The sequence below is a fragment of the Topomyia yanbarensis genome, chromosome 2 (assembly GCF_030247195.1).
Source record: "Topomyia yanbarensis strain Yona2022 chromosome 2, ASM3024719v1, whole genome shotgun sequence".
Lineage (NCBI taxonomy): Eukaryota > Metazoa > Arthropoda > Insecta > Diptera > Culicidae > Topomyia > Topomyia yanbarensis.
The window spans coordinates 100551270-100578850 of NC_080671.1; the positions used below are offsets into that span (position 1 = coordinate 100551270).

The window sequence follows — 27581 nt, forward strand, 5'->3', positions numbered from 1 at the left end:
GATGGCAGCATAGCGTACCCTAATCTCCGAATACTCATTCCTGTGCTCTTATCGTTTCCTCATTAATCTGCATGTGTTGAACGCATTTTTTCATCGTATAATCTTATTAAAACTAAAACAAAGAATAAGTTAATTACATCAAGCATGCAAGGCATACTTTCTGCTAAAGAATACGTGCGGACACACAAAACACCTTCCGGAGTTGTCGTCGTAACCGAAGCTGCAAGGAGTCGTTTCACAAAGGAAATGTATTTTAAAAATGATAAGTCCTAGTTTGTCAGACGTAAAACCTGTAAAAAAATATTCGTAAAGAAAATAACGTAAATAGAAAATGAGAGAAAATATACTAGTAAACATATAATAACACTTCTCGACAAACATATGATTACGGCCAAAAAGCCAACTGTCAAAATTGACAGTTGGCTTTTAGGCCGTAATCATATGTTTGTCGAGACTTGGACTTTTTTAAATATATTTAATCTTCACAGACATTTTTGGAAATTCCCAGACATTTTCAATTTTAATTGCAGATATTTCAATAAAATATCTGGCATCGCTGGGTCCAACTAGTGGAGGTCCAACTAAAAAGCGGTCCAGTTAAAAAGTGTCCAACCAGCGAATCACGACTGTACTTGTTCGGTGTATACGACCAAATGTAGCCTACGAAGAGATTTCCACAATAATATGAACGAGCGTTGGAATGGCGCAGGACTCTGAAGTCGATATATCGGTGACCAAAGGAACGAAAGTCAGTAACATGACCTTCGTATTCTTCTATTCGGTTTGGACTCTATTTTGAAAACGAATGCACTGGATCGATCAACATAGCCGGAAGGAATTTTGTTTCGCCAATTTGAGGAATATGTAATGCAAAAATTTCGGAAACCTCTAGTAGTGAACTTAGCCCTAAAGCAGACCCTACGCGAGACAAGAATATTCTCAATAAAAATATTGACAAGACAACTTCAATACACCAATCCCATTTAGATTCTATAGAATCAAAATTTTTAAAATAGCCTTACATCATCAATATATTGGTCAATATTTGTTTTATTGTCAATATTTTTGTCCGTGTAGGGTCTGCTTGGCGCATGGAACATTTTTAGGAGTAGCAACGTTGCAATAGCCGAGTGCATGCACTTTATGTGGATGACGACATCCAGCAAACACGATGCAGGTTTCATCCAAAGGTGGACAATCAGATGCTGCCTACGTTCACGATAAACCCCCTTTGAAGGCATATGCTATTGCAGCTCCCGTCGCTTTTCGCTCGCCTGTCGGAGGAATATATGGAGGTCTCGTTTATGGTGTATTAAAGTGCTGTAATTATATTCACTACTGTACTATTTAAACACAATTATCATTACGAAAAATTAAAAACCCTTGATTAAAAAAACTTGATTTGAAGAATTAGTCCTACAGTAATATAAATGAAAACCAAAACACAACTAAGCTATACTACTTTTCATTATTTAATCAATTCATAGAAACTTTGTATTTACATGGTGCTACACCGGTGCAGTGTAAAAAAGAGATGGAAATATTATAGCAAAGTTTGAAAGAGTTTAGCACCGAAAACACTGGTGTGGTACACTGCTACAAATGAAAATGCCATTAGTTTAATCCCTGTCCGTTATAAGATTTCACTTTATGCCGAATCGAAGCGGATACAACGACACCAGACTGGCTGGAGGTTGGTTAGTCATTAATCAAGCCTGAAAATTTTTCTTCATTTTTTTCCACCACAGTAGGCCAGCAGTATCCCTTCAGAAGCAGTCAGTCGTTAAAACCCGCCTTGTGTCATGTCGTCTCATCGTGTAAGCCTACTGAAATTAATCGATTTGGCTATCGGTTTTCCCGTTTCCGGTTCCGTTAGTTTTAATCTGCTGCACAAAATCCTGTACATTTTGGCTATCCGAGATCGATCGGAAGCTGCCGAGTGCGACGAAATAGAGCTGAGCACTTCAAGTGATTTCATTGCCGTAGCCTTGGCTGGGAACAAAGACCGTGATGAGGTCAGCCAGACGCGCCTAATGGTGCAACGGGTGCTTAGCGGCACCGAAGAGGAGCATTTGCTCAAGATAACCGGTTCAAGGATTGTCATTCCCTGGGAAGATCGACGGCCGGCCGCAGCTGACTCGGAACGTATTGAAACACGGATGAGTGCTATGTCCTCGGTGGTTTCGGAGCTGGAAGAAAAGGTACAGGAAATCACGCGGAAGCCCACCGATAATTGTGATAAAATCGTAAAACAGCTGGAGAAGCGTATAGAGACATTGGAAGGTTTGGTAGAGCAGCAGACGACGAAAGTATCGATTGAGGACTTCCACCAGCCAGAATCGGCCGCGGTGGGGGCTAGTAGTGTTGCGAGTGGAGGTCAGGGTGTTGACCACGATGACACAAGCGAAATTTGGAAGGCAATCAGATCACTGCAGAATACAATAGGAACGTTATTCTCACTTGATGCAGTACCAAGTGTGATGCAAATAGCTGTTGAAGAGGACCAAGCCGAGAGTCACAATCAGGAGCCAACAGTGTTGGTACAGGAAGCTAAAGAGCTGGAGCGAAGGTAAATTTATTTTGAGGCTAATGCAGTGCTGTATTGAAAAACGTTTCTTTTCAAATGAGGCTCGAATTTCTTGGGCAAAATAATTGCACTCTAAATACCAATTAAACTTGGTTGATTACCCTTGATGGTGGCAAAATTTACGTTTGTGATCCTCCTTATACTTCCAAAAACTTCCTCTAAGTTTGAAAGCTATCCAAAAAATCACAAAATATCTTAAAAAATTGTTAAACTTCAATGCAATTTTTTAACATCGCTGAATTTGCCTAAATCTCTGAACTTCTCTTACGATAGCAGAACTATTCTGAAGCTTGTAATACTTCTCAGAACTTCCCTGGAACTCACTGGATTTTTTAGTTTTTCTAATATTCGCAAAACATTCTCCAAGGCGATTGAAAAAGCTGTATTATTGTGCAATATGAGGCAACACTATTCCGCCATTCACCTCTGATACAGAACTCCTACCTCTTACCTCCCCGCGATGCAAATCTGGGTACGAGCCGCCTTATGCCATTCATACCTTTTGACAGCAGTTGGGGTTGGAGCTTGACTCAGTTTCGTTTCAACCGGAAGCGGCATTAGTGACGATCCGGTGGGATCTGGTGATGTATGCTGAAAAGAACGGGTAAGAAACGACGAACGCGTGAGCTGCTAGCGTATTTTATTATTGCTTATTTTAGGCTGCTCAAAATTTTTACGTTTTTGCCTTTCTCAATAGAAAGGTATTGCAATTGCTCTGAAAACCGACTTTTTAACGGAGGCCCGGAGGGCCGAGTGACATATACCATTCGATTCAGTTCGTCGAGTTCGGCAAATGTCTGTGTGTGTGTATGTATGTGTGTATGTATGTATGTGTGTGTGTATGTGTGTGTGTATGTGACCAAAAATGTCACTCATTTTTCTCAGAGATGGCTGAACCGATTTTGACAAACTTAGTCTCAAATGAAAGGTGCAACGTTCCCATAGGCTGCTATTGAATTTCTAATGGATCCGACTTCCGGTTCCGGAATTACAGGGTGATAAGTACGAACACGCAGAAAATGTCGATTTTAATAAATTCTGCAATGAATGTATAAAGGTGAAAAATTTTCCAAAATATGACCACAACTGCTTCGATTTGTAGTATTAGGTCACTAACATCCATTCAAAGTCGATTTGGCCACATTGGCCACCATCCTCGGTTCCGGAAGCCCCGGCGGACGTATCTAAATTCAGAATAACAGTCACATCGGTTTCTCGGAGATGGCTAGACCGATTCGACTAAACTTGGCCTCAAATGAAAGGTATTGCGTCCCCGTAAATGGCTATTTAATTTCATCCCGATCCGACTTCCGGTTCCGGAGTTACATGTTGTGGCGTGCGATCACATAGCAAATTGTGATTCAAACCGATACTCCGATGAAAGCAAAAAAGGTAAAAATTTCGCTAAAATGTCTCTCAAACAACTTAAATTTGCTGTTCTAGGTCACCGACGGCCAACCAAACTTTCGTTGACTACATTGACCACCATAGACGGTTCCGGAAGTGCCCGGGAAAAGCGGCCATCTTTCAAAATTTACGAACTCACATCAGTTTCCCTGAAATGGTTGGGCCGATTTTCACAAACTTAGTTCCAAAAGATAGCTATAATATCCCCACAGATGTCTATAAAATTTCGTACGGATCGCTTATATGGTTCCGGAAATATAGACTAAATCGTCCGGTCACATATGAAATTCCCATATAAGCCAGAACTCAATTTTTTTTTTCAAAGGGGGGACCCCATGAAATTTCAGAAATCGAATTCGTATTTTTGATGCCAAACATCTTTAAAATGCATGAAACGTCGAGATTTTATGTTATCTCGAAAAATTTTTTTTTTGTAAAAATCGACTTTTTTGGACTTTGCCGATTTTGCACCTTTTTTCAGTTCAATATTACCGTGGCTGTTTTTTTTTTCAAAATTTTAGAACTCGAACTCTTTTAATGAATATAAACAACGCACACATTCTCGTGATTCATGATTGAGAAAGGTACAATTGCACCGCTAGGTGGATTAAAATAGGTTTTGCTTCATATTGTTCTATTTCTTTTGTTAGTAGGGGCGGTCACATAAGCGCAAGATAAATTTATAATAACAATTGATACTAAAAAACGAGCCTAGAAAATTTGAAAATGATTGTTGAAGTATAAAGCAACACTTCCGATGGCCGCCTTTCCGGAGTTCGGACTGCTAGACAAACATTTTCGGAAATGGATCGCGATGTCTACCAAGACATCTTCTGATATTTTCCCTCTCCTACTAACACAATTCCTTTCCCTTCACGTTCGTGAAGATGCAGAGGTAGTCTCGGTCTCTATCAACAGCGAGTGTCGAACTAACGTTCCTTTTCTACCTCGGAAGAGAAGAATTTGCCTGCGTCGTTATTGACCATTTTATGAAAATGATGAATAACAGCGCTCAGGCTTGAGAATATTCATTATCACTGTTTGCTCCCTTAGCTAACTCAGTCGCCGCCAGACTTTTGGCAGTGAAAGAGCTATGGAGGGGCATGTTGATGTCTGCCCTCAAAGCCTATCGGCAGATGCTAACGATAAATCCAGCCGTTGATGGAATTTATATATTTCACTGCCAAAAGTCTGGCGGCGACTGAGTTAGCTAAGGGGGCAAACAATGATAATAAATATTATCAAGCCTGAGCGCTGTCCACTGGACCTAAAAATAGATAACGAGAAAGATTTGGCCCGATCGATGAGAGGGAGAGGTGAAGATCTTGTAACCGTCGTTACAAGTCCTCAAGATTTTTATGCGCATTTTTTTTATTTTTTTAAACTGTTGTGTTTCTTAATATTAATGTTAGTAGGGTTAGTATTAAAATAAATAAATAAATAAAATATAAAATGTAAATAGTAGGGAAAAAACACAGATAATTGTATATAGAAACATTGGGCTGGAAAGGGTCGAAAGTGTTATACGGAGAGATAATACACCCCTGAAGGGGTGGTGATAGGTTACTCCAAGAAGGAAGGTGGAAATTGTGGGTGGCGGTAGTAAGGGAAGAGGAAATCGAAGGACCCCGCCATTGGTCATTAGTACCGCGGCGTTCGTGTGATTTAGAAGTGAGTGGAAAGTATTTCTAAATTGTGAGACTGGACTTAACCGACATCTTGGAGATCCAGAATTCTTCTGTTCATTCAGGTAAATGGCTCCGTCGAACCTAACCTGGTACTGTATGTCTCACTTTCGCTATATGTCCCATTCAGGACCTTTTTTATAACCGATTAAATTCCTCACTGCACACGTTTCGGCCTGGGCAGAGGAATCTGCCGAAGTCTAACTGTCAAGGAGTTAGCCTATAGGTGCCGCAGAGTCCTGTGAAACCTCGGGCAGTGTGCCCTAAGCGTAAAGGAGGGCCCTTCTCGGTGCAGCCAATACGGTATCGTCCGTGGCTCATCGATTGAGCCAAAGAAGGAAGACGCCGTACAGTTCCATTCCCGCCACGTCACCCATCCGCCATTACAATCGGCTGGCGCCTCCGCGGCCCACGCACATCGGGACGCCATAGCTGTACCACCAGCACCAACAGCGAACCCTACGACTTGCGAGCATCGTCCGGAATCGTCAGCGAGCGCTCGCCAGCAGCGAACACCACGAGCAGCCCAGCATCGGTACGTACCGCAGCAGAAAGTTAACTTGAACCCGTACAATAGCCCAATAAACCACACCACACACACCCACACCTAGTTTGCTCATTTTTATTTAAATAAATTTCGTTTTTATTTTACTGTAAATTAGCTTTTCCACTTCCAACCATAAAACATCCCAGAAATACAATAGTTTTGTGCACCACCTTGTTCCGCGAAGCCCCTCCGATTACCCAGTAGCAAGCCGACCCGGAGATCACAGTATCCACGGTCTCTTGCTCTGTGAGCTTGTTCGGGAGTATCTGTCGCAGAAGAGATATTAATCTGCTTATAGGAGACATTGGGGGTCGATGGGTCAATTAGGAGGCATTGAAGGCAGCGGCGGTGATCACGATACTGCTGGGAATATGTGATGGCATCATCACAGTTCCTCGATGGTGGAGTGGTTAACGCACCCAACTAGAGACAGGTTTGATTCCTGCTTGAGAACATATCTTTTCTCAATTTTTTCAATAAAAGGTGAATTTTCACCGTTTCTTCATTCTCACTGTTCCGGTCATTCTTTCTCTGTCTGTTTTCCAGTGGACACGTTCATAAAAATCCTTGAAAAAGGAAAAAAACAAAGACTCACGTCCAAACAAGGAATATAAAAACAATCAATTGCTTTTATAATTTTGAATGAGAATCTCTCCTTGCAACAAAAAGAGCGGTGGTGTGTACCAATTTAAATTTTAAAACAAAACTGTTTTAAATTATTAAACAAACCGCTATACTGGGGATGTGATTGATTCAGTTCTAGTTCCACATTAAACTAAGATCGTTGTTTTAGTATTCAAACTGGAACCAGTTTAATAACACTCTTATTTATTAAATAATTTGATTTGTTTTGCCATTAATCGACTAAGAAATACTCAACCTAAAAATTGTTCACCTAAGTTCATTACATTATTTATGCATTATTTCAAAATTGATTGGAAAATAAAATTTCATATTTCGTGGAAGAACTGAATACTGTCTTTGGCGAGCGTGGGGTTCCCCATCACAGTCCTTATTATGGAGTTATACTTTTTCAATATTTTTTCTGGACAAGCTAGCCTATTTTTGCCATATGTATCAGCTAATCAGCTAGTGAGATAATTGATTAATTGAAATAATCGATTAGTTTAAAAGTAAAGCAGAGACGTTGTACTTGGTTTAAGAATTTTGGTACTGTTAAATGACCTCCAATAATTTTTTTAATGGGAGGGTGTATAGAAAATTGTAATATGGGGAGCAGTAGAGTAAGCTAGAACGTGAGTTGATGGTTGTGATAGATTAAAATTAATACGCGAATTATATTGCACGGTCTTGAAAAAAGCTACATTTTAAATATCACTGTGGTTGTATCCTGTACGCAACCCTTTAATTTTTTTCTCGATATATTGCAAGGCCGAACGCCATTCGGTCGAATGGGCCATTAAGCCGAATGGGTTAGTAGGCCGAATGGGTCATTAGGCCGAACAGGTCATTAGACCGACCCATTCGGCCTAGTGACTCATTCGGCCTAGTGATCAACTCGGCCTAGTGACCCATTCGCCCTAGTGACTCATTCGCCCTAGTGACCCATTAGGCCTAGTGACCCATTCGCCCTACTGATCCATTCGGCCTAGTGACCCATTCGGCCTAGTGACCCATTCGGCCTAGTGACCCATTCGGGATAGTGACCCATTCGGGCTAGTGATCCACTCGGGCTAGTGATCCACTCGGGCTAGTGACCCATTCGGGCTAGTGATCCATTCGGGCTAGTGATCCATTCGGCCAAGTGACCCATTCGGCCTAGTAACCCATTCGGCCTAGTGACCCATTCGGCATGGTGACCCATTCGGCCTGGTGACCCATTCGGCCTGATGATCCGTTCGGCTTAATGGCCCATTTGGCCTTGCAAAATTCCGCCTAACGACTTTCGGTCCAGTGGCCCGACACCTTCGCCTCTTCAGAATCTGACACTAACTTAATGACAGGACTAAGTGCCAGGGCCGTTTTAAGACTTTCTGGGCCCTTCGGTACTATTGAATTAAGGGGGAGCCCATTGGAGGACAGGTGAAAACAAACATATAGTAGCATGGTCATCTATGTCACCATACGACCCTTCCATATTTCAGATAAGTCGATTAACAATTAAGTTTGCATGGGAAAAAGCATCGAAATATATCAATATAGGGAAAGCATGGTTTTAGATTCTACCACCAGGTGGCATTAGACACGCAATCTGAGTTGACCCAAAAAAGTTATTGGCAAGGTATTCCGTCGTTCACAGGATTCCCAACAAAATCAAAATTTTGAGCACCCTTAGATTACTAGCGATGTAAATGGTTAAGTAGCATATCACAGAGAAACATTTCCATATCGTAGAATGCTGTTGAAATTTGAATAACTTTCCGAAAGTTGGCGAAATTTCCTTATAGCTTGAAGCTCATAAAGCCTTCGCGAAGCTTACAAATCATGCTTAAATTTCGAAGTGACATTCACATTCTGCATTATTACTGTTTCGAACGAATTAATTGGCTTTCTTGAAAACGACTGTGAAATCAGCGACACAAATTCTAAAAAGCAATATTTCCTTAAAGCTTTCTGAGCTTTCCTGCCATTCCCCGTGCTTTTCTGAATTAAATAATAGTTCCAAAGATGGTCTGGGTTTGGTTTTTAAAACTCGAAAACCGATCCAATCCGCTCAATATTATTGTTTATTGTTTATTATTATTAATCGTACGATAGCCTGTCAGTTTAGTACTATAAATCAGGTCAAGGAATATTATTGTTGCGACACCACTGGGGATGCTCTAAAGCAACATAAAATCAGTGCATAGAAGTTTGACAGTTAGCGTGTATGGATAGAAAACAAAAAAGATTAGTTACGGTAGAAAGGAAAAGTATAGCTTTTGGATAGTGATAGTTGGAAATATTTAAAGGAGATAATAAAATTAAACTGTGTGTGATTGCGACAGGGAGAACGAAACAGTTCAAGTTGTGAGAATACAAACCTGTAAGTACAGTGAGAAAAGCAGTGTGAGAAAATCGATTAACATACACCTTTGCCTCCCCTTAGCACGGCGACCTGAAATTGCGATTCGGCAGTTAAGGTATCTCACCCTAACTTGACCTAAAATACAACAATATAGCGGTAGATACGACAATCAGGAAGCGTGGAAAATAGGGAGAAACTACTTGTAAGTGTAATTTTGCATAAGTGATCCAAAATACCGCTTATAATAAATGTTATTTACAGTTTGAGCGTTACCGTAAAACCAATCGGTTGCTACAAAAATTTTAGTTCCGTATCCGAACATTCTCAAAAAGAAGTAACACAGGTAGTGTTTACTAGGGATGTCGGACTTACCCCACGATACGCCTTCCGATTTCGAATCTGCATCACAAATGGATTTGACCTCAACTCCATGCGGAATCTGCGGTCCGTCGACTTGTGACGAACAAATGATTGGTTGCGACGGTTGTTTAAAATGGTTCCACACTCGTTGCGTGGGAGTAAAGGAGGATTCAATTCCGGATAAGTGGTACTGCCAAAGCAAAGCCTGCCGGAAACAGGCCCAGGAGTACCAACAGAAGCGGAAGGATGCCAAAAGGCGCGAATCTGATAAATCCAGTGTAGGTACGCTGGCAGGTACTTCCAGCGTGGAACAAAGACTGAAAGCGTTGGAGGAAAAGCAGAAGCGACAGACTGAGGAGCTGGAGGCGGAGATGATGCTGCAGCAGAAGGAGAGAATGATGCAGCGCGCATTCGAAAGGAAGAAAATGGAGATGGAGATGAGAAGGCGTGAAGAAGACGAAGAAGAAGAAAAGGCGTGGCAGGTGGAGATGCTGCAGCGAAAGAAGGCGCAGATCGAGCGAATGAAGGCGAATCGTCAGGCATTTGAAAATAAAATGGCCGAGCTGGACGATGAGCTGAAAGCATTGGCGGTCATGAAAGGTGCGTCGAAAACAGATGACTACAGCTCGCAAGCGCATTGTTCCTCTAGAGTCGGCAAGATGTGCGAAGACGAGAGCGATTCCGACAACTATTCCGACCACCAGAGTCAATACTCCCGACGACTGTCAGACAAGAAAGAGAACAATACTGCACCAACTTCACCAAGAATGAAGGAGAAGGTCGTCGAGGAGAGCCAATATGGACTGAGGCAGGCGCAAACTAGACCTACAAAGGCCCAGATGGCCGCGAGGAAGGGATTGACAACAAAACTTCCCAAGTTCTCCGGTAAGCCCAAACAGTGGCCGTTGTTCTATGCGTCGTGTAAAGCGTCCAACGAAACCTGCGGGTACATGAACCACGAAAACTTGGTGCGACTTCAGGAGTGTCTGGAAGGAAGAGCCTTGGAGCTAGTATCCGGTCAGTTGTTGCTTCCTGAATCGGTCCCAAGAGTTATTGAAAAACTGCATCGACACTATGGTCGTCCGGAACAACTTCTCCAGGAGTTTTTGAATCAAATCGACGAATTAGAACCACCAAAACCTGACAATCTGCGGAGTTTAATTCCATTCGGAAACACTGTGGAACAACTCTGCGAACATCTCGAGGCCGCAGGACTACGACAACACCTTGTCAACCCGCTGCTAATAAAATCTCTGGTTGCAAAGATACCAGACCGCGACAAGCGTGATTGGATTCACTATCAACGAATCCACGCTTCAGGAGAGCCAACATTGCGAACACTGACAGATTTCCTGATGGATATCGTCGATGATGCGTGCGATGTAGATGTCGACATGCAACCGGCGCTCCAGCGCAAAGGAGGGGCACAACCGGGAAACAAAAGAGTAAAGGAGAAAGGCGCGTTATACAGCCACAGCGAAACTGGTACCTCGATTGCAGGTTCAAGCGACCCGGGAAAACTGAAGCCATGCAAAATGTGCGAAAGGACGGATCATCGCTTGAGGTATTGTGAGGACTTCAGGAAAATCGATTATGCCGACCGACTGAAGCTAGCAACCCGTGAAAAGCTCTGCATCGTATGCCTAAACGAGCACAGCGGACAGTGCAAGTTCAAAATCCGCTGTAACGTAGGTGAATGTAGGGAGCGCCATAACCCGCTAATGCATCCGGTCGGAAATGTGGTCGGTGTGAGCGCGCATATCCGATCGAATTCGAAAATCTTGTTTCGGATGGTTCCGGTCCAACTACAGTGGGGTATTCAATCGGTAACGGTGCTAGCGTTTCTAGACGAAGGCGCCTCTGTCACGTTATTAGAGAAAAGAGTAGCTGACCGGCTAGGCATCGTTGGTGTAAAGGAACGGCTGACGATTAGATGGACGGCTGACGTGACACGCGAAGAGAAGGAATCGAGACGAATGAATATTTGGGTATCGGGTGTCGGAGTAAGCGCAGGTAACAAGCTTCTGTTACACAATGTTCGCACGGTAGGAAAGCTGACATTGCCGTACCAAAAATTGGACTCCCAGGAACTTATCGCACAGTTCAAACATATGCAGGGTTTGACAATCGAGTCTTACGATGGACAGCCGGAGTTGCTCATTGGGTTGAACAACATCCATTCATTTGCTCCGCTGGAAGCTAAAATGGGCACACCTGTAGATCCCATCGCAGTAAAATGCAACCTCGGATGGACGGTTTACGGGCCAAAAAACCCTATTACAGCTTCAGTGGGTAATTACCTCGGTTATCACAAGGAGATTACCAACGAAGATCTGCATGAATTACTCAGAAGCCACTACGCGCTAGAAGAGTCGGTTGTAATAGTACCACGGGAAACGGAGGAAGACCGACGGGCACGGAAAATACTCGAGCACACTACAAAACGAGTCTGCGAGCGTTTCGAAACCGGACTTTTATGGAAGACCGATGATCCACACTTCCCAAACAGTTATCCCATGGCATTGCGACGATTGAAGCAGCTAGAGAAACGATTGGAAAAGAATCCGACATTATGCGCGAACGTTAACATGCAGATAGACGAGTACCAGCGAAAAGGTTATGCACACCTAGCTACTGCCGACGAGTTGGCCCAGACTGCACCTGAAAAGGTCTGGTACCTCCCGCTCAACGTCGTCCGAAACCCGAAAAAACCTGATAAGATACGGCTCGTATGGGACGCTGCAGCAACCGTACAAGGAGTCTCACTCAATTCACAACTGCTTAAAGGGCCAGACTTACTTGTTCCGTTGGTGAAGGTCATCATCGGTTTTCGTGAACGACGAATAGCATTCGGCGGGGATCTAAAAGAGATGTCCCATCAGCTGAAAATCCGTGCCGAGGATAAACAAGCACAGCGTTTCATCTTCAGAAAGTCTTCAGACGATCCCCCAAGTGTCTATGTAATGGACGTAGCAACATTTGGCGCGACTAGCTCTCCGTGCTCGGCTCAATTCGTTAAAAATCGAAATGCCGAGGAGCTAGCCGTCCAGTATCCAGAAGCGGCTGCGGCTATCATAAACCGACATTACGTAGATGACTACTTCGACAGTACCGACACGGTTGAAGCTGCAGCAAAGCTGGCAACAGAGATCCGCTTGGTGCACTCGAAGGGCGGTTTCGAGATTCGTAACTGGGTATCCAACTCACCGGAATTTCTTAAGTGCCTGGGAGAGGAGAAACCCGTCGCACCGGTACACTTCAACCGCGATAAGGAAACATTCCAAGAGCGGGTTCTAGGAGTTATATGGAATCCGGAAACGGATGAGTTTTCATTCTCTACACGACATCGCGAGGAGTTGTTGGAATACCTGTACGAAGGCAAACGACCAACAAAACGACTGGTCGCAAGCTGTGTGATGGGATTCTTTGATCCACTCGGGTTGCTGTCTCCGTTCACTATCCACGGCAAAATTATTATTCAGCATCTGTGGCGTTCGAAATGCGACTGGGATCAAGAAATCGATTCCGATTGCTGGGACCTGTGGAAGCGCTGGACCGATCTCCTGTCTGATGTGGAAGCAATACGGATACCACGTTGTTACATCGGCGAGGCCAAAACCGACGAAATTGAGTCGTTGGAGGTACACATCTTTACCGATGCCAGCGACCTTGCGTACGGATGCGCGGCGTATTTGCGTGTGGTCGCTCGAGGTGTAGTGCGATGCAGTCTTATTATGTCTAGAGCAAAGGTAGCACCTCTGAAACGCCAGTCAATTCCTCGTTTGGAGCTGATGGGTGCGGTTTTGGGGGCTCGGCTATCACAAACAATCTTGAGCACACACACCCATAAGATCGCTCGTACTGTTTTCTGGACAGATTCTCGTACCGTGTGCAGTTGGCTTCGTTCAGACCAACACAAATATAAACAGTTTGTTGCATTCCGAGTAGGAGAAATTTGGGAGCTTACGAATGTGAAAGACTGGCGATGGATCCCGACAAAACTCAACATTGTGGATGTGCTAACTAAGTGGGGACAAGGCCCACCACTGCAAAGCGATGGAGAGTGGTTTACCGGAATAGCGTTTTTGTACCTTCCGCAATACCAGTGGCCGTCGGAAGAGGCCACGTTTGACGAAACAGAAGAGGAAGTAAGAGGTGCTATCTTGTTCCACGGATTGATCGACGCCGAGGTGGTTTCCCGCTGGACGAGACTGCTGAGGGTGACAGCGAGTGTTATTCGTTTTGTTGCTAATTGTCGACGCAAGCAAAAAGGTGAGCCAATAATGACATCACAAGCTACGGCAAAGCAACAAAAGATGATCGATAGAATTGTAATGAAGTGTGCGACGGTACAGGGACCACTTACAAAAGAAGAATTCCAGCAAGCTGAAGTAGTACTATGGCGGCAGGTCCAGTGGGACAGTTTCCCGGATGAAATGAGTGCGCTCTCCAACAATTTAAAACGTCAACCGGGTGAGCCATTAGAAGCCGTGAAAAAGGGAAGCTGTATCTACAAGAGCTCTCCAATCTTGGATGAAGAAGGTGTGCTGCGGATGGATGGCAGAATGATGAATGCGAATGAGTGTGCTTTCGACAAAAGGCATCCAATAATTCTGTCGCGTTCACACGAAATCACGCAGAAATTGATTCAGCATCACCACGAGGAGTTTGAACACGCGAATTCGGAGACCGTCTTCAATGAAATGCGACAGCGGTTCCAGATCCCTAAGCTGCGGCCAGCTATCAAAAGTGTGGTGAAGAGATGCGTTTGGTGCAAAGTAAACAAGTGCCGTCCACAAGCTCCAAGGATGGCCCCACTGCCCGTAGAACGAGTAAGTTCTAGCATGCGGCCATTTAGTTCTGTGGGCATCGACTACCTTGGTCCGCTCGAGGTGATGATTGGTCGACGGAAGGAAAAGCGTTGGGTGGCTATATTTACTTGTTTGGCAGTACGCGCGGTGCATTTGGAGGTGGTTCACAGTCTCACCACCGAATCATGTCGGATGGCTATCAGTCGTTTCCGCAGCAGGTTTGGCAAGCCGAATCACATTTTCTCAGATAATGCAACCTGTTTTCGAGGTACAAACAACGAGGTAGTGAAAATGGAGAAGATAAATGGGGAGTGCGCCGAACGTCTGGCTAGTCCTGCAACATCTTGGCACTTCAATCCTCCGGGAACACCCCATATGGGGGGAATCTGGGAAAGAATGGTGCGGTCTGTGAAAGACGCAATGCGGGCGCTCGATGACGGGCGGAAGCTGACGGATGAAATCTTATCGACAACATTGGCTAAAGTGGCGGACATGATAAACACACGTCCGTTGACCTATTTGCCACAAGACTCGGAAGAAACAGAAGCACTGACCCCAAATCACTTCTTACGGGGAACGGTGACCGGTGCGGATACGTGCCTAGAAGATGGACCGTCCAATTCGGCAGAAGCACTGCGGAATCTTTACAAACGCTCACAGTACCTTGCTGAAAAAATGTGGGAAAGATGGCGTAAAGAATACTTGCCAACAATAAACCCACGTTCGAAATGGCACGACGAGCAGAAACCGCTGAAAATGGGAGACTTGGTGTTCGTGGTCGACGGAAAGAATAGGAAAGGCTGGAAACGAGGCATCGTGGAGGCAGTTATTCAAGGCATAGACGGACGAGTGCGACAGGTAGATGTGAGGACTGCTGATGGCAGTGTTCAGAGACGTGGCGTGGTGAATCTAGCGGTGTTAGAGATTGAGTAAATCCGGGAGTACCGGATGTTACGGGCTGGGGTGTTGCGACACCACTGGGGATGCTCTAAAGCAACATAAAATCAGTGCATAGAAGTTTGACAGTTAGCGTGTATGGATAGAAAACAAAAAAGATTAGTTACGGTAGAAAGGAAAAGTATAGCTTTTGGATAGTGATAGTTGGAAATATTTAAAGGAGATAATAAAATTAAACTGTGTGTGATTGCGACAGGGAGAACGAAACAGTTCAAGTTGTGAGAATACAAACCTGTAAGTACAGTGAGAAAATCGATTAACATACACCTTTGCCTCCCCTTAGCACGGCGACCTGAAATTGCGATTCGGCAGTTAAGGTATCTTACCCTAACTTGACCTAAAATACAACAATATAGCGGTAGATACGACAATCAGGAAGCGTGGAAAATAGGGAGAAACTCTTCTTGTAAGTGTAATTTTGCATAAGTGATCCAAAATACCGCTTATAATAAATGTTATTTACAGTTTGAGCGTTACCGTAAAACCAATCGGTTGCTACAAAAATTTTAGTTCCGTATCCGAACAATTATCTTAAATAGAAGTTATACATGGGAAGATTAATTTAACAACAAAAGTACATACTGTCTTAGTTTTGTGCTAGTTTGATTTAAGTGCTAGTTTGAAGGACGACAGTGTTGGCTTGATTTTGATATCGGTGGGTAGCCTGTTCCACAGCGGAACACCGTATAGTAGCAGGCTCTTTTCCTGCTGGATGAGTGTTGCGGAATCAGGAACGTTCTTGTACGTTCCATCAGTCCTCGCTGAAGATGTTGCTTGATGTATTGCGGAAATGTATCGTTCCACGCCTGGCGAAAAAAGCAGCATATTCGGTGACGGTAGTTGTCAGGACGATCATGGCCGAAAATCGCGTTTCGCACGTTGACTGTTGTTTCGAATCTCGTCATTTTAAAGACAAATCTAGTCGACGATTTAAAACATCTGTGCAGTCTTTCATTATTCTCAGCCGAGAGGCCAGGATAGTACACTATGTCACAGTAAGTGAATATGGGCATTACTACCGCTTGGACTAGTTTGAGACGTGCTTGAAGAGGCAGTACTGGTACAAATCGTCTAAATGTGCGTAGAATGTTATATGCTCGCATCGTTGCTTCGTTTATTTGGTCACTCCACTTAAGATTGTTGTCCATTAGCAGCCCTCGGTTGACAACTCTATCACTCACTGCAACAACCTCTCCGCAGAATGTCAGCTGTAGGAACAATATACCCTGTCTTACAGAAAACGATGGCTTGAGTTTTCTTGGGATTGGGAAATAGTTTGTTTTCGGCTGCCCAGCGTTCAACAGAGTACAAGTCTTCGTTGATTCTGTGCACCAGCATGTTAACATCAGCTATTGGTCTGGAGATGTAGACTTGCAGGTCGTCGGCATATAGGTGATATTCACATCTGAGAGTGCGGGGTAAGCTGTTTATGACTAAACTGAACAATAACGCACTAAGGCATGATCCTTGGGGGGTTCCGTCCACAAGAAACTTCTCCATGGAAACCTCTTCGCCAAGCTTAACCACTTGGCTCCTGTTTTGCAAGAAGGATCTAATCAGTTGAGCAGCCGAATTCAGTTTGGAGCTTTTGCTGCAGCTTTATGCGTCGAACACAAGCCAGGGAAAAATCCACAAGTACCATGACAGCTATAGCTATAGCTATAGCTTTCTTCCAGATTTCGGGAAACTTGTGCGAGCCGATGATGGTATTAAAAACTACAAGGGGCAGCCTTATGGGGTTGCACGAACTGTAGACGTAGGAATATACTACTTAATGTAAAATATTTAGTGTGTGGGAAAAAACACCCGGACCGGTGAAGAAAAATCAAATTTTAGACAATATAATCACATGTCATGTATAGGACAAGCTTTCTAGTTGCTCTCAAACAGATCCTAAAAGTTCAAACACCCATGGATAACCCCAAGTTTGTAGATGTGTTTTCGATGCCACAGAATTGTAAAATGGTAAATATTACGTCATGAAAATTCAATTCTTCTGTGACCATTTTTTTGCCTGCAAAATGCCCTGTGTGTATGCAAAGCTCATGATTTGTTGGGTAGTAGCATTGATCGGAAAATGCTTTCCAACGCTGCGCATTGGAATTTTGTAGGTCACCAGAAACTGATCATTTTACCCACTTGCTATAAACATGTCTTATTTTTGGACATGTTTAGAAATCAAGAATCATGTTTGAAAAAATGTGTTTATGACGAATTATTTTTACCAGATATGTACAAAACATGTCTAACAAGAAACATATAAGGTGATTGTAATATCTCATTCACTTATTAGTTAGAAAATAATGACTTTGCTTTGCACATTCGCTCCAAACATTGAACCCAAGCGCACAATGCAAAATGAGTCAACGCTGATGATGATGGGTAGAGCGAAAGAGACAACTAGTACCACCACGACACTATTAGCGCGTTTCACCAAAATTCCACGCGGCCTTTCCCGATTGAAAGAAACGGCCGCGCTTAGCCCATCTGTTATAATATCGTGATTTTGCATAGCGAAGGGCTGAATGATTTTGTTCCAAAAACAGCCCTGCGTTATGCAACACTTTGTGCAGGGTTGATTATACTAGTTGCAAGTGGGGCCAAATTCACCAAGTTCCGTAAAATTCCTTTTAAATTGCAGAATTGATAAAATTGCTTAGATGAGCTAAACTAATTAATCAAATCCTGTTTTAAAAACTGTCCTTGCGTTTAAACCAAAATGGGAAGCTTATTACTACCACTACATTACTTAATTTCAAGCGCAAATAGCAAATACATGTGCTAGTTAAACCAAAAATTTACTGGCAACATTACAGCGGCATTTAGGAAGCAGTTGGAGCGGTCGCCTGTTGGACGACACAGGGTAACGTCCCTCCACAGCCAGTGTAACGGATTTCTAGCTCAGCTACACTGGCTGTAAAAAACACAGCGCAGTGATCTGCTTCGCCAGCCGTTCAACAGGGAACTGAGCGTGTCTGGCCAAGTCCGTTCTTTAAATAGTCGATGATGACGTCATTCATAGAAGCGTTGCGCGCTAAGTACACCAAACCGTCGTACAGGGCTTGGGAAGCGCTATCTTCTGTGTGTTAATGCGCGATATTTTGACAAGGTTGTATATTATTTAATTTTTTAATGCTATGATATCAAAAATCTTTGGGTTTATCTATTGGAATCTATTCTTAGAAGTATTTCGGGGCGATTTGCGCAAAAAAATTGAAAATTTATCGTGAGATGGCTGAATTATATGCGTTTAAAATTGGACCACTTTGCGTTACATACCATTTTTGTAGAATTTGCAGAGTGTACCCCCATATCGAAAACAAAGACGTAGTCCTACGTCAAAAGATTTAAAAGTAGAGGTAGTATGAAAGGGCAAAGGTCTTTACAAACGATATGGGGATATTGTCCGACCCCGTTGCGTTTGATGATATTTCGAAGATTCTCTTTGATACGTCTGCTGCATCCGTGCGCCTGAATGTAAACCTTCTGTTCTACTATCCCAGTTGGTGTTGCTGTCGTTATCGTGCGGAGGTAAAGTTGGAGCTGATTGCTGTCCTTGTGATTGAAGGTGCGCGTGACCCTCGGCGAAAAACTGATTTAGCTGCTGAACATCAGTTTGCGTATCAGCTACGTACCTAGCCACAATTCTTGTCCGTGAAATAATTTAGAAAACTATAAGACACGCGACTCTGTGTAAAAAATCCAACGGTAAGCTCAAGACTAAAATATCACGATAACACGACGAGAATTTACGAAAATCGTTGCACGTCGTTCAATTCTTGACTGTTTTAGTCAATAAAGCTAATACAAATCAATGTTTCATCGAGTTATGGATTAGAATCATAAAAATATTAAACATATTCAGACACAAACACCTACTAAACATTTGAGTATAATGTCATCTTTTTTTGCGGGAACTAGTTTTGTGAAAACACAAAAATTATTTTCAATACGAGGTTCATTTATAATTGATTGAATCGTGACCTATTTTAAATTTTTTTTTCTCGAAGAATAGTTGAACAAAGTGATCTTGACTTTTCGCGACGCTGGTGCACAGATGTGGCGATGCAGAGGGTAATATTTCTAGTCTCATAAATTATTCATCGTGTGATCTAGCCCCACTCAAGAAAGATTTCAGTGTCACTTGCACCAGCCCGGTATCACAGACAAATAAGACGTAACACGAGATGAATTTTCATCACTCGTAGAAAAAACGGTCGATTTCAATTACAAATCGGTGGCGTTAGTAAAGAGATTTTGACACAGAGCTAAATGCGTTACTTAGTTTCCGCACCCACCCGAAAACGTTACGGTCATTTTAATCTCATGCAAACCAAAACAAACAATATGGGCCGGAAATGTGAAATTCATTCTTGTCGAAGTGCCCAAGGTGGGAGTTGTTCACAACCATTTCTTAAGTTACAACACGATGCCGATCGGTGAGTAAGCACATAACAGGATGTTAGTAATTTAATTGATTAGGCGTATCGAATGTATGCAATGGATTAGAATTTGTTGGTCCCCGGAACTGCTGGAGAAATTGGCGGGGTGCAGGTACTACGAAAACTAGAGATACGCTCAGACCATTTTCAATCAGACTTGTTTAGTGATCAGTTTCAACCTAACAGGAGCTAACACGTTAAGGTGTAGATCTGTATGTAATCCAGCACATCGAGCATACTTTGCACTCAAGATAGAAGCAGATCGTACGTTGTAAGAAAATGTAGTACCAGGGAATCGTATTCCTTATCATCGTGGCGATTTTGTACTTACAAGAAGTAAAAGTAAACACCAGCCTGGAAAATGAAGTAATGTGTCTACCTTGAAAGGTGTCCTTACACAATCATTAATAGTGACATTTCTGCGCAGTAATACGAATAATAACGCCTCGTGTTAGGGTACCTGATATCTGCGGGATTCTAAAAGAGTGACGGTAAACAACCCAGGGACAACTTGACAGATAGTGCTTGTTTCATATATGCACCACCGATTTGATGGTGGCGCTAGTATGCCTTCTCTGTATGAGTACCACGAACAACGAAACGAAAAAGATTCAAGAGAAAAGCGTGTTTCGTTACGTGTGTTATGAACGCCGTCAATGCGGCTAGAACAACATTTAGAAAAGGCTTATTCCAAAATATGAATAAAGAAAACTATTATTAGAGAATAAATTTATCCCTAACTGAAAACCGTCAGCAAAGTTACATAAATCTTATTATATATTTAGCTGGAAGTCGTTGTTTTTAACAACCGGCTCTCTTCCTTCCTAAACATGTTTTGGTTTTCTTGTTGTGTGAAGTTTGAAATCGTTAAATCATTGGTGCTTTTTATCTCGAGAAATGTAAACGAAAAACATTTTGGCCAATGAAAGTACATCACCACCAAGCTTAACAATTCGTTTTGAATAGAATTTGTGTTTTTATCAGAATTCTAGCAGCAAAACGAAATGGTAGAAATGGTATAAATGCTTAAATTGATTATTTTCCACAGAAATGGAAAATAATAAATGGGATGCGCCTTTTTCAAATTTTGCTCCATTCGAGCCGCCATGGCATCACCAAATTACCCCAAAATTTGCTTATGAATTCAATATATAGGAGCTGTCAAATGTCCCCGGGCTTACGGTAAAGATGACTAAATAGAAACAAAGAACAATGAAACGACAACAACAATTAATTTCCTCAAACAAAACAAAAACTGTTTTACCGTTGCTTAATTTCCCAAATATAGAACAATATATAATTATTATGGGTCATTGAAATACAATCGTTATTCTGCATTCTTCAAATTTGTCCATTGCAATCATTATTTCATGCGAAGTCGTAGTATGCGACATCGACAATTTTTCTATTTTGTTCTTCAAATTTTACAACTGTAAAAATAGTTCCACCTTTCATTTATTATCTTGCATTTGGCAAGCACTATTGGAGCTTCAGTTGAAAAAAAAATTTGATATGGTTGCGAGAATTACATTTTGTGCAATGTGTTCAACAGATGTCGTTAGTACATCGTGGGCGATGATTTTTTTAGATTTTCTTTAAGCTGTAACGTTTGTTTGTATGTGCTGTGAAGTCTGTTACAATAGAAACCGAAAATTTGGGAAAGAAATTGTACTGTCAAGAATTTTTTTTGCCTTTGTAAGGCGTCAATATTCGTCACACCGACACACGCCGGCGCGCCGCCGCCGATAGGGTCCAACGGCTTGACACCGCCAACGCCGCTGCCGCCGGCCAAAAATGTCGCTTACGCCGCCGCCGATTAAAAATGCATCGGCGCACACCTCTACTCGCGAGACGTGTTCAGCTGCAGGAGTTGATTGGGATCGGTGATCAATATGTAGTTTTTCTGATGAGGCAAACTAACAGAAATAGCGTCGTTCCGGACGAACACCGAATCGACAAGCTTTTTATGTTTGAGGCGTAGTGCAAGATTACGTATTCTGAAGGCTTGGATGGATAGCATCTCGTTCAGAGTAAATAAATACTCCAAGGCAAGTCCGGACTGAAGTTTGTATAGTTTAGCTTGCTTGGAGTTTTCGAAATATAGATTGAGAACCTTTTCCTTCACCTCTTTGGGCTGAAAACGACGATGATAGTTGGCGTAATGGAGCGGTCGCTCCACTTGGAGGAACTCCACAATTCGGATATTTAGGTTTTTTGGTAAAATACTTTGCCCGCCTAGAGGCGGTGTTGGGCACCTGAGCGAAAAAAAAATTCAGTAGTCTTTAGTGACTACTTATTGTACCGAAACTAGCATAATGTGAATTTTTAGCTGAAAAGAAGTATGTTTTTAAAACGTTGGGTGTATGCTGCTGTTAGAATATGGATGTTCTTATCATTTAATTATATTTAGGGGAGTCTGGGGCTAATTGGCGGAATCTTGTTTTCTCCTTTTGTTTTGTCTATCCTGAGATAAACTAGCGTTTCGTCGATTTGTTGCTATATGTGACACACATGAGTGCGAACGAAACAAAAATAAACGTCAAACCGTTTTTTCGCTTGCACTAATACAAAGTGAACCTGCGCGTAATTCGGCGCACGGCTTGGTGGCGCATGGCTGAAATGTCACGATGTGGATTTTAGAAAAGATTCGCAATATTAGACATATGGCGTTGTCTCCAGTTTTGCACTTCAAGTACTGTGAAATACATTTTCCAATGTGTTTATGTTGCATTACATTCTGTTTCATACACTTTGTAAGTGATATTGAGTTTTTTAGCGTATTAGAGTGAAGAGCCTGTTATAGTCGTATTACGCAGGGTGCCTCACCGTTTTATTAATTACTCGGAATACAGTTGATACAATGCGTATGAATTGGCACCAATATCTTTGTTTTCTTCTTATGAAACATTATGATAACAATAATCGCCTGGCCATTTGAAACCATGCGTTGAACAAAGATGGCTAACGCCGCTCTAACCACCGGCTTCTTACGGTTAGGACGAAAATGGGCTCATTACCCTATGTGAAGCTTTTAAATGTCAGCATTTTTGTTATTTAAAGCGAGTTCAAAGCTATTAACCATTATAATAAAATATCATTCATGCGAAATTTAACGTATAGAGACTCCTCAGAATGTAATATTTATGAAAAAAATCAACTTTTGCATTTTCTATTAATAAAATTCTATGCATTTGTATTTGTTTATTTTGGCTTTTAGCCGTTAGGTCATTTGACCGTAGATTCTATACATTTTAAGGCAAACATTCAAAAACGTTCTACTGCAGTAATAGTAAAATTTTTATTTTGGCAACCCTTCAGTTAATTGAAAAAATGGAATAAAAATGTAATAAGAAATGAAATTGCATATTTTTTACTATAAATTTTCATATTTTCAATGTTCATATAAAAATGAAATGGATGTTTTCCGCATTTACATTTACTTTCATTCTTAAAGGAATTTCATAAAAAAAAATTTAAAGTCGAAATACCGGTGCTTCTATATAGTATCGCATATATTCCAATACAGTGAAATAAAAACATATTGTATCATATTTGACGAAAAAAAATTGCTCTATACATTACATCTAATCAGGAGTTCGTTCTCAACCGGTACAGAATTATTGAACATTAGAAAAACTGCAAAAAATGTATGATTTTTATGGACAAGAAACAGATGTATTCTCATTCAAATACTAAGATTATTGTCAAGCTATGTGGTATTTGGCATCTGAGCTAACCTTCACACTTGTCACAATATGAAGGGGGGCTTTGAGAATTACAAAAAAATGCAATACCCTACACTATAAAAACACTAACTTCGAATAACTTTACATCAAAAAAGCCACAAAATAGTCTTAACTGAAAAATATTAGGACGTAATTTGGTAAAAAATTATCGTAAATTTGAATGAAAGTACACGAAAAAAGTTATGTAGGATACTTTTTGAGAAAGAGTCCAACAAAATTGACTGCAGAAAAATTCACATTGAATTTACACAGCAATCAAAGAATATATGATGTTGATGAACGAATGATAGAATAATCAACCTAATTTGGACCCCTCCTTATTCTGGACGCTTTCCACACATTTGTCTCCTTTACTGCCAATTACTCCAACTTTGTTTGGTTTGATGAAGATAATTATATTCTTTGGGTTGTGTTTAAGTCCCAGCATAATTAGTTCATCTCTAATTCCTTTGAATTAATCAAAATTCAAAAAATTGATATCGAAAACGATTCATAATTCCACGATTTCCAACAGGAATTGGGAGAAGTGATGTACTTTTAAATTGGATTTAAGAGTACAAATTAATTGTTTTTAAATTATCTAATAATTTTGTCTCTATTTGAATATTGCATTTCGTGTGTTTGAAATGGTTAATTTGTGAAGTTTTACTTAGAAGTATAAAATAACTAGCTTCCAAAATATTTCGTAAAAATAATGGCGTCAAATTATTTCGGACACAGCTAGATTTTCTTTCGTAATAGCAGTCTGTTAATTAACTTAGTATAACTAAAATGTGAGAAATCAAGTAGCGATGAGTCGAATATTTCTAGGGAAAATTTAGAATAGGACGTAACTAACAAGAGATTCTCTTTGGGGTCTTTCTCTTCTGTTCATTACTCGGTCATTTCAACATTAACTACTCCACTCTTTGCATAATATTTTAGTAAAAACCGTCGGCTTTCGATATGTACTGGAAAATTAGTGCAAAGTGTTGTAATGCCGTCGTAATAAACGAAAGAGAAAGTAAACAAAGAGAGACTCTCAGTGTTACTTACGTCCTATTGAAAATTTTCTCTAGATTTATTATATTTCGATTTCTCCTCCAATCATTAGCAAGTCAATGGAAATTGTGCCAATTCAAAGTTTTTTATGCTTTTCTACTGTAGGGTGAAAAGTAAAACTCGAACGTTCTGACAGACGGATTTTCCTAACAATGCCATTGCTAAGCATGTGCTAAGGAAATAAATCTAGTTGCGTCCTTCTCAAATGGTTAAAGTCCTAGTTTTAAACTACTTTTTAATGCAAATGTGAGACTTTATCAATAATTTTTTGCGGTGCGGTTGCGGTAAAACCGCGCGATAAAAGCTCTTTCCCGCACCGCATCTGCGGGAAAAAGTGTCTCACCGCACCGCAGATTTTGCGGTGCGGTTGCAGGTAATACCGCGCGGTTGCGGTAATTACCGCAACCGCGACGAACCCTACTTTTGAATACGAAGTGTGCGCCTAATTTAAAATGCCGGAACATTGAGGCTGAAAAATAATAACAAGTATCGATTGATTTGCAGTATTATTGAAAAGACATCTCACGCGATCCATAATTTATCATCAAAAGTGGCCAGGTGGCATCACTGCGCGTATAGTCGTAAGTTGGCGAGATTTCCGCGTCACATATTTAAAATTCTGTGATGCAGCCAACAGTCATCTCTTTTATGCAACGCATTCTCTTTTACACGATCTTCTTAAATTAAAATGATAAAATATGATAAGTGAGACCATCGCCAGCAGACCCTGGACTCCCCTACATATAAAATAGAAGTCAATAATTAAACAACCGAAGCACTAGATGAATACTCCTTACAGTTTAGGTAATTTGCGTTCTGATGGAGTCCAAAATATAAGCAACCATCTGTATTCGCTTAAGTTAAAGTAACTAGAAGAAAAAAAGTTTGGCTTTGTCAAGAATGCTCTCAATATCGAATGCTGTTATGACTACTAGAACAAAACTCAGTTTTCAGAAGTTTAAAATTGATAGGGGTTCGACGTTATGAAATACACATCGAATCATTTAATAAATTGATCAACTTTCAATGAAGAATACTTTTTGGTAGGCTGATTAATTAAAACATAGCGCAGTCTCCTTTCTGACAGGGATTAATAAGCCATTTGCACTATCAGCCACGATCGGAGTATGAATGGGCCGTGCACTGCAATTGATGTTTGCTTCTTTGAAAATTGTGAGTCTCTAATAATGGCCATGGCCCCAATCAACTTTTCATGGTACACTAAGGCGATTAAAAGCCAACCTGTTTGGTGTCATATGGTTGTCGTGCAGTGAGTTCTGGAGATAAAATGCACAGTGCTCTGATCGAACATATCGTAATCTTAAATCTAGCTGGGACTTCTACGAAGGGGACTTTGTGACTGGGGTTTATATATTTGGTAACAATATTCTTTGCTAAACGATGTAAGGTCGAATGATTTAATAGCAAGTTGGGTAATTCTAAGTTTGTGATTTCTAATAACTAAAATCAATTTCATTACTCTTAGGTCAAAAGAAACGGAAGTCTCGCATACTACTAAAACGCACGATTCTTCGGATGAAAACCCCCTGCAGATAGCTCAGACGCAGCATCTAAAGGATGAAAAAAACTCACAAATGACGAAGCTGCTCCGTGTACTCCAAAATCAACAAGCGAAGTTCGAGGAAGCCCTGACAGATATTACTGACGAATTAGATAAAATGCGACAGAGCAACCAACGGTTGCAAGCTGAACAGAAAGCTCTAAGCAACCAAATTACGCAAGGCATTCAAAAACCGCAAACAATGCAAAAGACTCAAGTCCCTAAAAAGACGCAAGATAGCCAGGTGTCACAAAGCAGCCAAAAACTCCAAGACAGCAACCAAGCGTGGCAAGACGTTGAAACGCTGGAAGGAGCCCAAGCACAGGAGAACAAAGCTTTACAAAACGATCCAGCAAAACAACATGGGCAGATTACGGTTGCACCAGGTAGCCAATTAGAGCATGCCAACGCAGCTTCCCAGTCTATAGAGTTCTACATGGATCGCTTGCAAGATGTGCAGTCTTGCACGTCCCGAATCGATCGACTGGAAAATTTGGTCAGTCGCCTATTCCAGGAAAAGGCCGACGATGTCAATATCGAGTCCCGCGTGAGGCAATCCATTCAGTTGGCATCCAAACAGTCTCGTCCCAGCATTGCACCAGTGCCGGGTGTCAGTGCCGAAATGTTTGCCCAGACTCGTCAACTTCTCGAGGACCGAATCGCGGCACTATGGGAACAGCTGCAAACGAACGCAATCGAAATAACAGCACTCCAAGAAGCCCTGCTTACCAAAACGAGCGAAGACCTTTTGCTTTCCTTTGCCGCTAACACCAATGACCAAATTCGTCGGTTGAAGGCTGATATGCAAGCATTTTCTAAATTGGCGGAAATCCGTGACGACCGAGCAGCGGGCACAAAAATGAAACCATTGCTCAATGTTCAGTGCATTTCCTGTGACCGGGACGTACCGATGAAGGCCTGCGAGGAAGTGATTCCATTTCCGCCTGCGGTTGGACCTAGCCGCAAGTTGAAACCAAGTCTACGATATCGGCTGCAAGAGATACGGCAAGGTTTCAAGCAACATGCGGGTAGTGCCGCTCGCAATATGGACAACTTTGAAATCGTTTATCGTGAGCTGGCAGAAGCGAAAGCCAAACGTACGAAGTGAGTAGTGTTTTAGAATAGTTTATTGAAATGATGAAATAATAGAATAAAGGTAACTGGTTTCTCTTAGATTGCTCCGCTGATATTTTATTGTTGATACCGACTATTTGCTAGCTTATTTTTTTATTCAGCTCGTTTATTTGATAGGCACAAATGCGTTAGCTTGGTGGTGCCAAATTCTTTTGTTTTTTTTTTACATTTTAAATACTTAAAACTAGGAGGTTACAATGTTCATATGCTTTTTTTATATTTAGAGGAAGAATTCTACAGCTATCCTAAGACTAGAAATACAGTTCTATACACAAAAGTGGGGGCAAAAGATTTTTTTATGAAAAATTTTAAAACGGATTCCTTGTTTTTGATAT

General features: G+C 41.6%; 1 protein-coding gene across 1 annotated transcript; it reads left to right on the top strand.

Annotated features, from left to right (window-relative positions):
• Positions 1-1795: 1795 nt before the first annotated feature.
• Positions 1796-27221, top strand: LOC131678993 (uncharacterized). The gene is made up of 2 exons (XM_058959499.1): positions 1796-2569; positions 26038-27221. The coding sequence occupies exons 1-2, from the start codon at positions 1803-1805 to the stop codon at positions 27218-27220; spliced, it is 1950 nt and encodes a 649-aa protein (XP_058815482.1). The 5' UTR covers positions 1796-1802; the 3' UTR covers position 27221.
• Positions 27222-27581: the final 360 nt, after the last annotated feature.